General features: G+C 36.6%; 1 protein-coding gene across 6 annotated transcripts in view; it reads right to left on the reverse strand.

The window, feature by feature from the left end:
- GRHL2 (grainyhead like transcription factor 2) overlaps nt 1-16,109 on the reverse strand; it is a 225,755-nt gene that overhangs the window by 127,434 nt on the left and 82,212 nt on the right. For 5 of the 6 annotated variants that reach the window (XR_011965814.1, XR_011965815.1, XM_072603363.1 and 2 more), the window contains exons 5-7: nt 14,808-14,863; nt 12,772-12,928; nt 9,369-9,480 (exon numbers count right to left, since the gene is read on the reverse strand). Coding sequence is in view for 4 of the 6 variants with exons in the window: in XM_072603363.1 (XP_072459464.1) it covers nt 9,369-9,480; nt 12,772-12,928; nt 14,808-14,863 (325 nt within the window). In the remaining 2 variants the exon portion in view is untranslated. The remainder of the gene's footprint in view (nt 1-9,368; nt 9,481-12,771; nt 12,929-14,807; nt 14,864-16,109) is intronic. The other variant, XM_072603364.1, reaches the window with a different exon arrangement.

The following is a 16,109-nucleotide window of genomic DNA, read 5'->3' on the forward strand; positions in this document are numbered from 1 at the left end:
CTATCAGGGAAAACTGCCTTGATAATTTCATGAAATATGATGGGACCACTCTTCTTTTTTTTTTTTTTTTTTACCATGGCTTTTAGGTAGTACAATCATTTTTAAGTTACTTCCCCTCAATCTATTTTCCAGGTTGGCTGCTTTCTCCAATAAGATATTTCACATTTTCTTCTATTTTATCATTCTTTTGATTTTGTTTTATGGTTTTGTGATGTCTCATGGAGACATTAGCTTCCACTTGTCTCATTTCAATTTTTAAGGAAATGTTTTCTTCAGTAGTTTCTGTACATCTTTTTCCATTTGACCAATTCTACTTTTCAAAGAATTCTTTTCTTCTTTGAATTTTTGTTCCTCTTTTTTTTCAGTTGGCTAATTCTGCTTTGTGAAGAGTTCTTCCTTTCAGTGAATTTTTGAGCCTCTTTTTGCTACCATTTGTCCAATTTTATTTTTAAGGTGTTATTTTTCAGTATTTTTTGTATTTTTTTTACCAAACTATTGACTCTTCTTTGATAATTTTCTTGCATCAATTTTATCCTCTCCCCCCTCCACCCATTTTTTCCCTTTACCTCTCTTATTTGTTGTAAAATTACTATTTGAGCTCTTCCAAGAATTCTTGTTAGGCTTGTGTCCAATTCACATTTTTTTCCCTTTGAGGTTTTGCAAGTAGTTGTTTTGACATAATTGTCTTCTTCTGAGTTTGTGTCTTGATTTTCTCTGTCACCATAGTAACTCTTTATGTTCATGCTCTTTTTCTTGTTGATTGCTCATTTTTCCAGCCTGTTTCTTCACTTTTAACTTGATATTAAAGTTGGGCTGTCCTTCTGGGGTGGAGCAGGCACTGTTCCAAGCTTTAGTGTTTTTGTGCAGCTATTTTCAGAGGTAGTTCTGAGGATCTATAGGTTTTCAGTGCTTCCAAGATAATATGATTTAAGAAGAGGTACAGTCATTGCGCAGACCTGTATTCTGGTCTTTACCTAAGAAGGAACCTTGTCCTCCTGTAGCTACAAGTGCTGGCATTTCCCTTGGCTCTGGAATTATGACCACATCCCTTGCTCTCTGGCAGCCACAAGTGTTAGTGCTCCTTTCTGCCTTAGAATTAAGACCAGACTGCCTAAGAACTAAGAACTAAGACCAGCACCCCTATTCCCTTGTTAGCAAACAGGAATGTTGCTGTGACCAGAACCCATGCTTCTCTATACCCACAAGTGCTATCACTCCTTTTGGACCTAGAACTGTTTCTCAGCCCCTTCCCCCAACTCTCCTGTGTCTGCAAACACTAATGACCCTTTGTGCTTTGGAACTGAGACCCAGGTCCTTGTTCCCTTGTGAGTGACCACAAGCACTCTTCTCCACCCAGACCTGAAGCCAAAATCACTAGTATTTCTTTTTGCCCTGGGACTATGACCCAGAACTATGAATGGGCAATGCAATAGAGGGCTGAACCCAGCACCAGCAAAGGGTGCCCTGTAATCTCTTTTTAACCAGTGGTCTGACTCCCTTATCATTTGTGGGCTAAGAGCTCCAGAAGTCACTGCTGTCTCTGATGAAGCCACCTCCATCACCTGCTGCTGACTTTGCCAGGGTGCAGGCTGCCCTGCACTCTGAGGCTGACCACCACCCCAGTGTGATAGACCTTTCTTCATGACCTCTTATGTTGTCTTGGACTGGAAAATTGTTTCACCCCAACCTTTTGTTTATTCTGCCTCTCCAGAATTTGATTTGAGGCATTATTTTAAAGTTATTTGGAGGGAAAATTGGGAGAGTTCAGTTGAATTACTGCTTCTACTTTGCCATCTTGGCTCCACCTCCACAGGCAGATTTTAAAAGGTTCAAGAGGAAAGGAAAAGAGCTTGTATTTTAACTTTATGACAAAAGGGAGATGCTGGAACTTCTTGGACAAGAGAACACATCCATATTTCAGGAATAACAATTTGGCATCTATGTTAAAGTTGGATTTGAGAAAGGAGAAAACAATTAGGAAGACAGGGAAAACAATTAGGAGGTTATTGAAATAGTCTAGGCTAAAGGTGATAAAGGTCTGCGATAATGCAGTTGGCCATATGAGTGAAGAGAAGGATATTTGTGCAAGACAGTCTGTGGAGGTGGAATTGATAAGATTTGACAACTAACTGGATAGGAGGGATGAGGGAGAGGAAAGGATGATGCTTTGGTTGTGAATGTAATTGATTAGAATAATGGTGGTACCCTCAACCAAGATAGGAAAGTTGGGAAGAAAAGAGGGTTTATAGGGAAAGGTAATGAGATAATCAGTTCACTAACATTTATTAAGTACCTACTACATACATATCACATATGGTAGATATAGAAAGTATTAAACTACAAATGAGACAGTTCTTGACATCATAGAGCAACATTCACAGCTAAATAACCCTTGGACTCAAGTCTGACTCGATGAAGCCCCCAGTCAAGTAGTGAGTCCATGATAGTCCTGTTTTTAAAAAGTAAAGACATGGAACCAGGGGTGGTAGTGGTGAGAGATGAGAATGGGGAGACTGGAAATGACAGCCAGTGAGGTATAAATGTGCGGGTGTTGGGAATATAAACCCTGTAATAATATAAATGTTGAACCAACAGGTATATAGTTGAAATTCATTCACTTTTTAATTTATTTGGAACTAATCCATATTCCCATTTAATTGCTTCTCTATTTTCTCAAGTAGTAATTATAATGTTGTGTTTTCAAATAAAAATGACTTGTGCCTCTGTTCTACAAAAGTTTATTGGTTCTTCAACAGGTTAAGGCAAATAACCACAAATTCTTTGTTTAATTAGAATGTGCTAGAAGAGTCCTAAACTATACACCCAAAGATATAAGTTCTATCTCTCTCTGTGACAAGTTGTATGACCTTGAAACTGGTCTCACTTTCTCTTCTGTAAAATACAAGAGCTATACTCAATAATTTCTCTAAAATTACTTTTAGCTCCATAGGCCTATAAAAATAGCTATCAAGGAGAAGTATTTTTTTTTCAGTCAGTAGATATGGTGTACTTCAAACTAAGAGAATAAAAATAGACCCTTTTTCTTCTCACAATTTTTTCAGAATATTGTACCCTTACTAGAAAATGACACACTGTCATACTCAAAGGCTTTCTCTAAGATTACTCATGGTCTGCCAATTGTTAAATCCACTGGCCTTTATAAAGTTCATCCGATGTTGTTGTTGTTATTCTTGCTGAGTCATTTCTCAATTGTGTCTGACTATTCATGATCCCATTTGGGGTTTTCTTGGCAAAGACACTAATGGGGTTTGCCATTTCCTTCTCTATCTCATTTCACAGATGAGGAAAGTGAGACAAAAAGGGCTAAGTGACTTGCCCAGGGTCTCACAGCTAGTAAGTGTCTGATGCTGGATTTGCACTCAGGTCTCTTTGAGCTTCCAGACCTGGTGCTCTATCTGCTGCACCATTTAGCTTTCCCACACTCTCTATAATGTCGTAGTTACTTGTTTACCTGTATTTTTCCCCCTGTTGAATTGTAAGTTCCTTGACACTAAGGTCTGAGCAGTAACTTTCTTTGAATTTTGAGTGTGTAACATAGTACTTTTGAAGAATAGATCATTTTAATAAATGTATATTAAATTGAATTGAAAAGATACAACTACAGTTTGAACCTTTAACCTCTTGTCCTTCATTTAAAAGATGATGCAATCAATCCACTTTCAATAATAGTTTTTAGCAATTATTTTTTACTAGGAATGATAGGGATATTAGTCATAAGGGACTAGCAAGAGAATATGAATACATCAGTAGAAATCCATAGCCAATACTGAAGGAAAAATAACAAAACTGAGCAAATATCGTACTGAGGGATCAGTTATATTCTTTTTTAACACAAATGATAGCACATCACAAATCTAAGTAATCTATTTCCCCTCTCCCTGATCCTCAGTTTTTTGACCTGCAAAACAGGATGATGTCTATTTAAAAAAAATACCTCCTTCATTATTCTTGTGAAGGAATACAACACATATAAATGAACTCTTACCCTGTGCCTTAAGGGGAGGAAAGTCAATTTAAGGGACTTCTTGAGCCCTGCTCTTTTTCCCAAAATACCAGCTGGCATTAGGCATATAAACCAATGTGAATCCTTAGGAAGTTCAAAGGATCCTTCAGGCAACTCACATTTGAACACCTACTACGTGCACTGGGGATACAAAGACTGGAAAAAGACAGTCTTTGTTCTCAAGGAGTTCACAGCATCTTGGGAAAGATAACATGCAAACAGTTATGTACAGACAAGAAATAAAATACAGAAGATAAACTGAAAATAAGAAATACAAGGAATTTGCTAGCATTTAAGGGGATTGGGAAAGTTTTCTTGTAGAAAGTAAGACTTTGGTTGAGACCTAAAGGAAACCAGGGAAGCTAGGAAAGAGAGATGTTCATAAAGTTTAGGCCCTGCAAATGCAACTGCGACTTTATTACAGTAAGCCCTAAGTGAGCAGAGAAAAGGAAAGAATTCATTAAAATGAAGTTCAACTCTTTTTTAGGCTCTATGAATCAGGTCATATATGTCAAAGGGTCCTTTATTACTATCGAATGATATACACAGAGATGGAAGAGTAAACTCAGCCTAAACTTTCTTTGAACCCCCATAACAAACCCTAAACCAAAGACCCTTATGCTCAACTTCAAAGAAACATAGGACATGAAAACTCAATATGACTTTCCATGATGGTGGTCTTTTTCCTTCATTCATTCTCACAGTGAAATAGCCCAATGAGAAAACTCATCTATAACTGAGGAAAACTTGTTCTATTAATGGTCACATATGTTAAAGGCTAAGAAAGAGAAAAGAGCATAGATCAGAAACTCAGCTCTAAGTATATCCCCCAATAATAAAAAGATTACAAATATACTAAAATATTCAAAGCAACACTTTGTATGACTGGGAGAAAAACAATCTCACAAACAATTAGAAAGAACATAGGTGTCCATCAATTGAGAAAAGGACAAAGAAAGTATGATAAATAAACATAAAATAGGCTTTAAAAAATGATGAATATGTGGAAGTCAGAAAAACTTGAGAAGTATAAATTGAACAAGCATTTACTAAGTACCTAGTATGCGCCAAGTGCTGATGAAACAAAGACAAAAAACAAAACAAAGCAAACAAAGAAACACAAAGCCTGACCTGAAAAAAAAAAAGCAGGAGAACAATATAAGCAATGACTACAAGAAGACAAAATTAAAAGGCTGAACTCAGATTGGGCAGCTAGGTGGTATACTGGATAGAGCGCCAGACCTGGAGTTGGGAAGATGTGAGTTCAAATCTAGCCTCAGACACTAGCTGTATGACCCTGGGCAAATCACTTAACCCTGTTTGCCTCAGTTTCCTCATCTGTCAGATGAATTGGAGAAGGAAATGGCAAACCCTGGATCCTGGAGTATCTTTGCCAAGAAAACCCCAAACAGAGTCACAAAGAGGACATTACTGAGACAACTGAACAATAAATTCACATTAAATTCAATGATGAAACTTGGACCCTTAAAACAGATGATGATGATGATTTAGTAGAGAAGTAGGGGACTAGAGATGCAGAAGGTTTTATTTGCAAAAGCTATCCTTCTCCATACCTAGAATAGACCCTTTCCTCATCTCAGTCTCCTAGAATACCTAGTTTCTTTCAAGCATCCTTCACTTCATTTGTACTTCTTCCAGGAAACTATTCCTAACCTTCCTTTAAAAGTTCTCTCTTTTTTAAAATCATCTTGTATTTCCTCATCTCTTTATTTGTATTCTCCCAGGAGAATATAAGTTTCTTTAGATCAGGGATATTTTTTGCCTTTATATGTTACTTAATATATGTTAGTTGATTTGAATATTGTATACATTGTTAGACTTTTTGAGACTTTGTCTTCTTATAAGGAAAGGACTATGGGAGACAGGAGGATAGAACATTAAAACTCCATCAATGAAACTTTTAAAAAGAATCCAACTTTAAGTGAGAGTAAAAAGAGGAATTAGTAAAAGTTGTAAAATGAAAAGACCATGGTATTTCAGCTCAATAAGTTAAAAGAGAAAATAATTCAACCACAGCAACAAATAACTTTTTTTTCCCTCCTTATTTCAAGGAGTGATAAACATGAAGGATTGTGGATGGCAGATTTGCCCTCCATTCGATGACATTCCTGTGTCTTTCAATCATGAACATTTTTTTTAAATTAAAAGTTTCTTTGGGGAATGGAACTCAAAGAGAAAATGATGCATCAGAGAGCTAAATAAGAGTACTCAGATGAGACATAACATTTCAATCAAGTTTTCACAAGTACTTGGAAAACTGACAACATACCTGCCTTAGAATCATAGGACTATGGAGGATATACTCTGGAGAAGGTGGGTCAGGGTTAACTCCTTGTTAACAAGGTTAAAACCATAAAACCTTTGTTCTGAGCTGTAAACATCTCCATTGACGCCACATTTGCACTGTGTTGTGGGACACCTTGACAGAGTTCACAGGTAGTTATCACCTAGTTAACACCTCATAGCAAATTAATTAATGCCAGAGACACACACCTTGACCTTGGCTTTTAAAAGGGCAGAAACAGACAGATTTGAAGAAAGACACAAGGAAGGAAAGAGAGGAACTATATTCAGAGAAAGGAGCTGATTGGGAGTGGGGAGTGGGAGTGGAAAGTGGGCAGTGATCCAGCAAAGTCCAAAATCTATCACAAGGAAATCCTTGGCAATCAGGATGGCAAGTAATAGGATCAAAATGACAAAGTGGTGAAGACATTTTTGGATGAGTAAGTACCCAAGGGAAGCAATCCTGGACCAAGAAGAAGTTATAAGGAAGGTACATCAAGGAAGAACCATGACGTGAAGAAATAAACCAGGACCTTGCTGTGAGCTATGTAGAATATTTGGGTCCAGGGGAAAAGGGATAAACTGTTTAGTGACTGCAGGCTCTTCCTTCATCCCAAAATCCTTAAGCCTAACATAGTATTATAAGTCTAGAAAACTGCATACAACCCTGGAGAAAGTGAAGGCCTTCCAGAAAAGAAAGAATTGTGTTTACTATTTACAAGCACAAGATGAGTACTTTTATGTTGGTTGAAATAGAATCTGTCCTGTGTTCAATGTTTTTTAGTTTAGGTGCTCTTTTAGGAAATTCATTTCTTTCTTTTTTGGGGTGGGGGATATTTGAACACAAGTCAAATTGTGATGTACCTGAGGTCACAAGCCAAAAAGAAAAAATAAGTGATTAAGGAGAAGCCCCTACTAGTTCATATGTGTAACCCACAGTTGTAGTTATGAGGTATGGGCTATAAGATTATAGAATTTAAGATCTGCAAAGGACTTTATATTTCATCTAGTTCAATAAGGAAAGTAAAGCCCAGAGAAGGGAAATCACTTGTTCAAGATCATACAGTTTCTTCTGCGGAGGCAGAACATAGGTCTTATGACTCCCACTCCAGGACTCTCTTCATACTAGGACATCACCTTATCAAACAAAGCAGACAGAACTAGCAAACAGTGCTTGAGTCCTGAGTAAACTTAAAGTATAGTAATCTGAAGATCTTCCTTGGGTCACAATGACTTGGGTTCAAATCCTAGCTCTGCTCCTTACTAGCTATTTGGCCATAGAAAAGTAATAATTACCAATCCCGGCCTCATTCCTCCTCTGTATAAATAAGACTGAATGATCTCTCAATTTTCTTCTATATTAACAGGTCTACGAGGCAGCAATACGTAGAAGAAATTGTACTGGACTTGGCCACAGGAATATCTTGGTTAGAATCTGGTTGCTGACCCTGAACCTCATTTTCCTCATCTGCAAAATGAGGATAAATAACCTATGTTGATGCAGCACTTTGAAGTTTGCAAAGCAAATGACTTCTATTAACATTTGATGTAATACTGATGCTCCCCAACCACAAGGGTGGGAGGAACAAATGAAATGGAAGGTACATAAAAGGCTTTGCCAACTTAAAATGTCACGTAAATGTCAGTTATTATTATTAAGTAATGATGGATAAGAAGCAAAAGTTCACGTGGAGAAATTGTACTTAGGTTTCCTATTCTTTTCAATTCATTTTTTGCTCTTTAGTGTGTGTGTGTGTGTGTGTGCGCACGCGCGCGTGTCTGTGTGTCTGTGTGTCTGTGTGTTTTCCCAGAGACAATCAGGATTAAGTAACTTGCCCAGGATCACATAACTAGTAACTATCTGAGGTTGGATTTAAACTCAGGTCCTCCTGGCTCCAGGGCCAATGCTCTCCCCATTGCAAAATCTAACCGCCTCTCCTTATTGTGTTTCTTGAGAGTTTAACTTGCTCTTGCAATGTTTGGCTAACTGATTTATGTTATTTTAATTGAGTTATATTTTCATTTTTTTAAAAACAGTACTGGCTCTTCAATTTTATTGGTTCTTGAATTTAATCACTTCTTTTAAATGTCCATGCCAAAAAATCAGCATAAACACTAAAGCTATATAGTGAACAGAGGCACCACCACCTACCGCGTGGAAGATAGCCAAAATTCAAGCCCCCAGAGATGCTAAACAGATTCTGGAGGGAAGGAATGACTTATACAAAGAGCTTGTATTCCAGGATCTGTGAACTTGTTTTTAAAAATATCTTCAACTAATAATGTTAACAGTAACTATTATTTATATAACTTTAAGGTTTTCAAAGTGTTTTATAAATATCTCATTTTATCCTCACAATAACCCTGGCAGGTAGGTGCTATTATTAACCCCATTTTATAGATGAGGAAACTAAGGAAGGGGTTAAATGGCTTTACTTGATAATGCATTTCAGCGTAATTAAGTTCCTTTTTAATCCTATGTATTTTATTTTATGCATTTAAATCAAGTCAAGCCAACAAGTATTTACTAAGAACTTACTATGTGTCAGGCACTGTGCTAAAAATATTTTTCTGAGAAGGGGCACATAGGTTTCACCTGACTGCCAAAGAAAGGACTCCACAACCTAACTATCCCCAAACTGTGACACCTTATGTTTTACTGAGGGACATTCAGTTCTTTAAAGAAGCGGCTTTCAAAGTGTGATTTGAAGGTCCCCAGGAGTACCCAAATCCCTTTCAAGGGATCCATGAGGTCAAAACTATTTGCATAATACCAAGACATTTTCATTTCCAATATAGCAAACAGTGATGGGTACAAGTTACAAAAAGAAAGCTCTTTGGGATCTGAGACCAAAAAGTTTGAGAATCATTAGTTTCCAATGACAAATGAATATGAGTTTGCTTCTCATGGGAACAAAAATTCTCCCTTCTTTGAGGTTTCTGAACTGTCATTTTTTTATTAGCAACTAGTATTCACCTTAACTTCATGTCAACAATTCTCTAGTCATCAAAGCCCCTTGCAGAACCATTACCTACTTACCAATGTCAAGTACCCTTTGCTTAGCTGTATGCTGCCGAGAGTGCCAATATTTCCAGTACTTCAGCTGCTCGTCTCGATTTTTATCTTCACTGAAAACAACCATCACCACGCTCTGTCAAGTCAAAGAATGATAGAAATTACTTCTTGTATAAGTGGGAGAAAAGGAAGGAAAGAAAGAAGGAAGGAAGGAAGGAAGGAAAGAGAGAAAAGAGGAAGGAAAGAAAGAAGGAAAGAGAATGAAAGGAAGGGAGAAAAAGAAAGAAAGAGGAAAGGAAGAGAAAAAGAAAGGAAGAAAAGATGAAAGTAAGGAAAAGAAGGAAGGGAAGAAAGAAAAGATGAAGAAAGGAAAAAAGAAAAGAGAAAGAAAAGAAGGAAGAGAAAGGAAGAGAGAAGGAAGGAAGAGATAAAGAGAAAGGAAGGAAATGAGAGGAAAGAAAAAACAAAAGCAAGGAAAGGGGGCAGAAGAAAGGAAGGAAGGAAGGAAGAAAAAGAACTGGAAACCTCATTTATTACTAGAGTCATAAACAACTTGGATTACCTGAATACATGTTGACCCAAGGAATCACAGAATATCAGTACTGGAAAGGAGCTTATAAGTCATCCAGTCCAACCTTTTCATTTTAGAGGTAAAGAAACTATGAGGTAGCTGAAGGTCTGTGTGATGAACTGTATGCCATCATGTACAAAAAATCATTTTATACTGCGGCAAAAATATCGCTTTTCCTATAGTTTTTAATATTAGAGAAATCGTTATCTAATACCTAATTAGGCAACCCCATGTTCCCTCTTCCACCTGAAATTACTTTGACTATATTTTGAATTCCCTTGTCTTTGTATATCTTTGTATGTCTTTGCAATTCCCCTTCCCAATAGAATGTAAGTGACCTGAAGGCAGGGCCTTTGTATCCCCAGTCTCTAGTAAAGTTCTTTCCCCAAATCAGGCACTTCACAAAGGTTTGTTGGATTCCAAAGCTGAATCTCCCGGATCCGATTTCATGCATTATGCTTTTTCTAACTATGCTAAAAGGATAATTCAATATTTTTCCCAAGTTTCCATTTGAACTCTGGCCCAATTTCAATCTATTTTTGTATATTAGGAAATACTGTACAAGGAAACAGATTGCTCTGTCAAGGGGTTTATATTAGTTAGGAAAGCTTGCTAGGTTAACACAATTTAAAAATAAACATTACTTCAGCTCACAGGCAGTGCCTGTTGAACTTAAAAGAAAGCAGAAAAATAACAGAGAAGTCAGCATGTGATGGGTTACTGGATTTATGAGCCTGCCAAAGATGCTTGTTTTCCTTTCGCATCTCCAAACTTTGTTCCTTACACATAAAAGTTTACTGTGTGGTGTCTCAGTGTTTCTTTCTGGCTGTTTCCAAGTTAAACAAAAATTCCTTTAGTAAATGAGTAAGGTAATATAGATAGTCTTGTATTTCTGATATAGAAATTTATTTGAACTCCTTACTCAATCAGAGAATTTAAAAAAAAGATATTTGAAAGTTTTCTTTGGTGATAAAAGAAGGAAACACCCTAAACACTCATGACTGGGTTCCAATTTATATTCCAAATTAGATTAAATGCGATCCTATGGAAATAATTGCCAGTGATGGGGGAAATGTCCATTCCTTTCCCTGCTACCATTGTATTAGGTACAAGTAGTAGTCACTTTTAGATTTGTCATCTTTCAGAGAGGGAACAAATTCTGCCTTCTGAATATAAAGTTGAGGGTAGGCATTGTACTCATTTTTTAAAATCTTTGTACCTCCAGTGCCTAGCACAGTGCCTGACATATAGTAGGGACTATAATAAATGCTCACTGAATTGAACTGAATTGAAATCCTAATGTAGCATTTTACATAGAATATTTCTCTCCTTGTCAAAATACAGCCCATTAAATCAAATTGAACTTTTATCTAGAAACATAAGGTAAGGGAAACTGAAGAGTCAAGATTAATACTGGGGAACATGAAAGCCTAGAAAGATACTAGGACCCTCAACCAAAAGAGGGAAATTTGGTAGAAGCAATGATTTGGGAAAGATTATGAATTTAGTTTGGACATGTTGGGTTTAAAATACTTCTGGGACAGTTTGAAATGTCTAATAGGCAACTGGTGATGTGGGACTGAAGTGGGGGTGGGGTGGGGAAAAAGAGAAGGGGATGGATATATAGATCTGTAAGTCATCTGCATAGAGATGATAATTAAACCCCTGGGAGCAGAAGAGGTATCCATGATGGGGTGTGGAGAGAGATAAGAGAAGGCACAGGACTAAAGAACATCCAGTGTGCTACACAAAGTAGATAGGTGCCTAATAAAATCCTTTTTTGATTAGATTTTTTTGGATTGGATTAGATACCCCAGAGAGAAAGTGAGTATAATAATATAATGCGGAGGAAAATGGCCAAATCAGCAACGTTTCCTAATTCCTCACACTAAAAGCAATTATATCCAACTGTAATAGACAAGTTTGTGCCTGAACAAACTTCAGAAACTGAACAAACTTCTCCTCTTTTCTTAATAATGCATTGGTTGGATTTTCATGGGGACTTTTTTATTTTGGATAAACTCATCTAGTCATAGGCATACAGTAGTGTTGTTGTATCCCAATGGTTTTTTCAAAGGGACGTAGAAAGTATGAACAAGACGGGATTGGGAGGAAGGGATTAGTCACTATGGGTGAAGATGGAGAAAGATTTTACAAGAAAATCTGAAGGATTCTGCAACTTTCATGGTGGTAGAGGTGGGGAATCTGATACAATATTCCTTTTCAGTGTGAAGAAATGATCAATTATTTTCCTTTCTGGCAGCACTGTGAATTCTAGAAGCTGGAGCATTCCAGGGTGAGGCTGAAACTCAAATTTCATTTTCCTCCAAAAGGACTGATACTTCTGCATCTGCTAATCCCTCCAAATAATTCAGGTAGGCTTGAATGCTGTCTCTTGACTAGGGAGTGAGCCATGAGCTGTGGAACTTTTGGCTAGAACTCCAAGTTCGTACCTACACTGACTTAATCATACCCTCCCTTTTCAAATCTAGTAGCAGCTCTTTCACACTCCCAAACAGATTTCAACTTCACAGTTACACACCTAATAAATTACGATTAGTTGATAAGAAGTTATGCAGTTCATATCTGATGAATGAAGCAGGGAAATTCCCTCTGATATATTCTAAAACTATGTATGGTGCAGACCATAGTTATCCCTTGGAGTTATTTTGGTACCTGTCTAGGATGATAAATCAAAACTCTCATGTTTTTCTTTTATTCAAGGAAAAGAATAAAACAAAACAATTAAATCAATGTTCTCGACCCACCCCCAGATCCCCCCAAAAACACACAAAAATTTCTTCTCTGACTTTTAGATATCTGATTCTGTGTCTTTAATATGAGAAATGCTCATACCCTGACTTTGCTGATGGGATGTCTGAAGCACTTGTTGTCTCCAGTCTCACTCAGGGTGATGGCGTAGAATTGCCCTTTGTTTAAATAGGTCATGGGTCCCTCTCCTTGCTTCTGACGTAGGGATTTTGTAGCTTCCAAAGTATACTGAAATGTGCTACTGAGGAAAAGGGGAAAAAAAGAATAATTATCATTCCTATTTTGTTTTGTTTATTTTCATTTTTGGTGCTTAATGAATTTAACATCCCTTCTTATAAATGCATTTCCTTGAAGTTGACACTAACAGCTTATGAAGATGTCATTTTAAGATGGAAATAGGCAAATATCATTTCTAATAATGTATATATTTCTTGCCCAATCCCCAGTAGGGTCCTATGTGTCAGATTTTTTTCACTAGGGAGAAAATCCATGATATGCATGGTCAATGGTGCAAGCCTATGGCCCATGGGGAATGCAAGTTACAATATATAATGAATGAGGTACAATATCTAAGCTTCTTTGAATTTCCGTAAGCTGATGTAATATAGGTGTGACCTACTTTAAGACAACACAACATACAAAAATAAAAATTTAGAAAATAGATACAATAGAAGATAATTTTTCTCATTACAAAATAATTATTCACAAAACAATTATTTCACAAAAGAAATCATGACAGAGTTTCTTCAAATGACCAACTTTTCTAATGCATTTGAAATACTGTATTTACAATAAAAATTATTTATAGAACTTTCAAGAAGATACATATTTTATTATGTGAAATATATCTGCATACTATAGTAGTCTTTTTGAATTGAAGTATTTATTTCTGCCTTATTTGCTAAGTGTAAGTTGAAATTATCCTCATTAATCTTTTCAGTGGGGCCATCTGATTTTTTAATTATTTATTTCATGTCTTCTTAAAAAGCCTGGAGAAAGAGGCGTTTTTACAAATTAACTCAAAATTTCTACTTTCATCTCAGGGCAATGAAATCTTTAACCAGAGCTAATAATAGAAATCCAAATTAAATTTCTAAAACAACAAAGAGGGGAACATATGCTTATTAAATATGCCTATCACAGAGGTTGGCACAAGAGGCATTTAATAAATGCTTGTTTATTGATGAACATGTCATAAAATCAAGAAGTCCCCATTCCAATAGAAGGGCAGCTAAGTGGCATAGTGGATAGAGTGTAGGACCTGGAGTCAGAAAGACCTGAGCTCAAATCTGGTTTCAGACAATTTCTAGCTATGTGACCTTGGACAAATCACTTCCCTTTGCCTCCATTTCCTCCTTTGTAAAATAAGGCTAGGACAGCTAGGCAGCACAGTGGATAGAGCACTGGGCCTGAAGTTGGGAGTTCAAATCCACCTCCAACACTTCCTAGCTGTGTGACCATGGGCAAGTCATTTAACCCTGTTTGCTTCAGTTGCTCATCAGTAAAATGAACTGGAGAAGGAAATAGAAAACCCCTCCAGTATCTCTGCAAGAAAATCCCCAAAGGGGGGTCACAAAAAATGGAATGTAGCTGAAAATGACTAAACAACAACAAAATTCCAGTAAAATGTTTGGTTCTTAAGAAGCGCTGTTAACACCTAGCATGGCACCAGGCAGAGTAGACACAATCAGCTCTTACTTAACTAAGTTGATTGAAATTTGTTGCAATAAATTGAAATGAATAAATTGTAAATTTATTTTTTTCTTGAGAAAACATTAGCAAAATATCATAGAATGATAGAATTATAGAACTGAACGGGACCTTGAAGGTTCTATGTTCCAACCCCATCATTTTACAGATCAGAAAACTGAGACTCTGGGATGAAGAGACTTGCTCAAGATCACACAGCCAGTTAGTGGAAGAGTTGAAACTGGAACCCAGGTTTCCTGACACTTGATAAATGCTTAAGGCAATTGCCTTTTTTAATATTAGACATAGCATGCACTTGCTTCAACATTTCATCAGATGATTAGAAATGATCTTGTTCCCCCCAAATGTCCTATTTAAATCTTAATCACTTTATTAACCAGTTTCTGTTACTTCATTTTTCATCAACCTACCTTGCTGTTTGTTCATAAATATATTCTTCAGCCCCCACTGAAGCACTCCGATATTTCTGAAAAGTTTAGAAGTGATTTAAAATTAAAATAAATAGATAAGGAACCATTATAAACAAACATCAGGTTAAAAAAAATCCTTCCAAAATATTGCCAATTGTGATCATCCTATTATGAAATATTTAAAGTGTTATGGATCTATTTCAAAACTAGGAGGAAAAGGTACTACTTGTATATGGAATTTGCATGAATGTTCTGTAAGATTTCTTCATCTCCAACCATATTTTCCAAGTATAATGATCAGATTAGGCATATTCAGTTTTTCAGCTCCCTTCCTTAAACTAAACTACTCATTTTGGAAAAGAATACGTTTATGTTATTGTAAATTGAGACTTAAAATTCACTAAGTTTTGGAAATCTTATTAGTGATTCATCAAACCTCAGAAGGGCAAAGTATCTTAGAAGTGATTTATTCTCTTTCATACTTTTCTTCTTCAGTTCTATTCCCTCTACTACCAGCCTAGCTCAGGCCCTCATTTTCTCTCTACCATATTACTTTAATAGCCTCATGGTTCATTTCCATGCCTCAATCTTCTCTCTGCTCCAAATTATAGATATGCTGCTATCAGACAGAAAGTTCATTCTACTATAAGATCCTAATCACATCATTACTCTGCTCTAAAAATTCTTCAGTGGCTCCCTGTTGTCAACTGTATGAAATCTCAAGCTCTTTATCCTGTCAGCCAAGGGTCACCACAATCTGGTTCTAGCTTCTCTTTCCAACATTTTCTGTACTGGTTATTTCAGTCAAATTGGCCTACTCACCATCCCCTAATGTCATCCTTTCTTTCCTTCCTCTTATTCACGTCATTCCTTAGTCATGGAATGCCTTTCCTTCCATCTCAAATGTCTATCTGTAAAATTCATTGTATCCTACGTTTCTTAGAGGGTTGCTACGAGGATATGCTTTACAAACTATAAAATGTGGCATAATTCTAAGATATAAAAATAATATTAATTATTTTTCAAGGTGCAGCACTGGTAAGACCTCTTTCAAGAACCTTTTATTTATGACAAATCTTCTATCTCATCCCACCTCATCTCACAGATCCCAAGGCAAACCGACATACATGAAAATATTCTCTTACATAAGTCATCAATTCCACAAAAAAAAAGTGCAAATGCCTAGGCATTGAGGATAACAAAGATGTTTTTAAATGATAAAGTCCTTGCCCTAAACAGAGCTTTTGTATTCTGCTTGGGGTGGAAGGGATATACATGTATAGAAATAAACAGAATGTCCCC

The sequence above is a fragment of the Notamacropus eugenii genome, chromosome 4 (assembly GCF_028372415.1).
Source record: "Notamacropus eugenii isolate mMacEug1 chromosome 4, mMacEug1.pri_v2, whole genome shotgun sequence".
NCBI lineage: Eukaryota > Metazoa > Chordata > Mammalia > Diprotodontia > Macropodidae > Notamacropus > Notamacropus eugenii.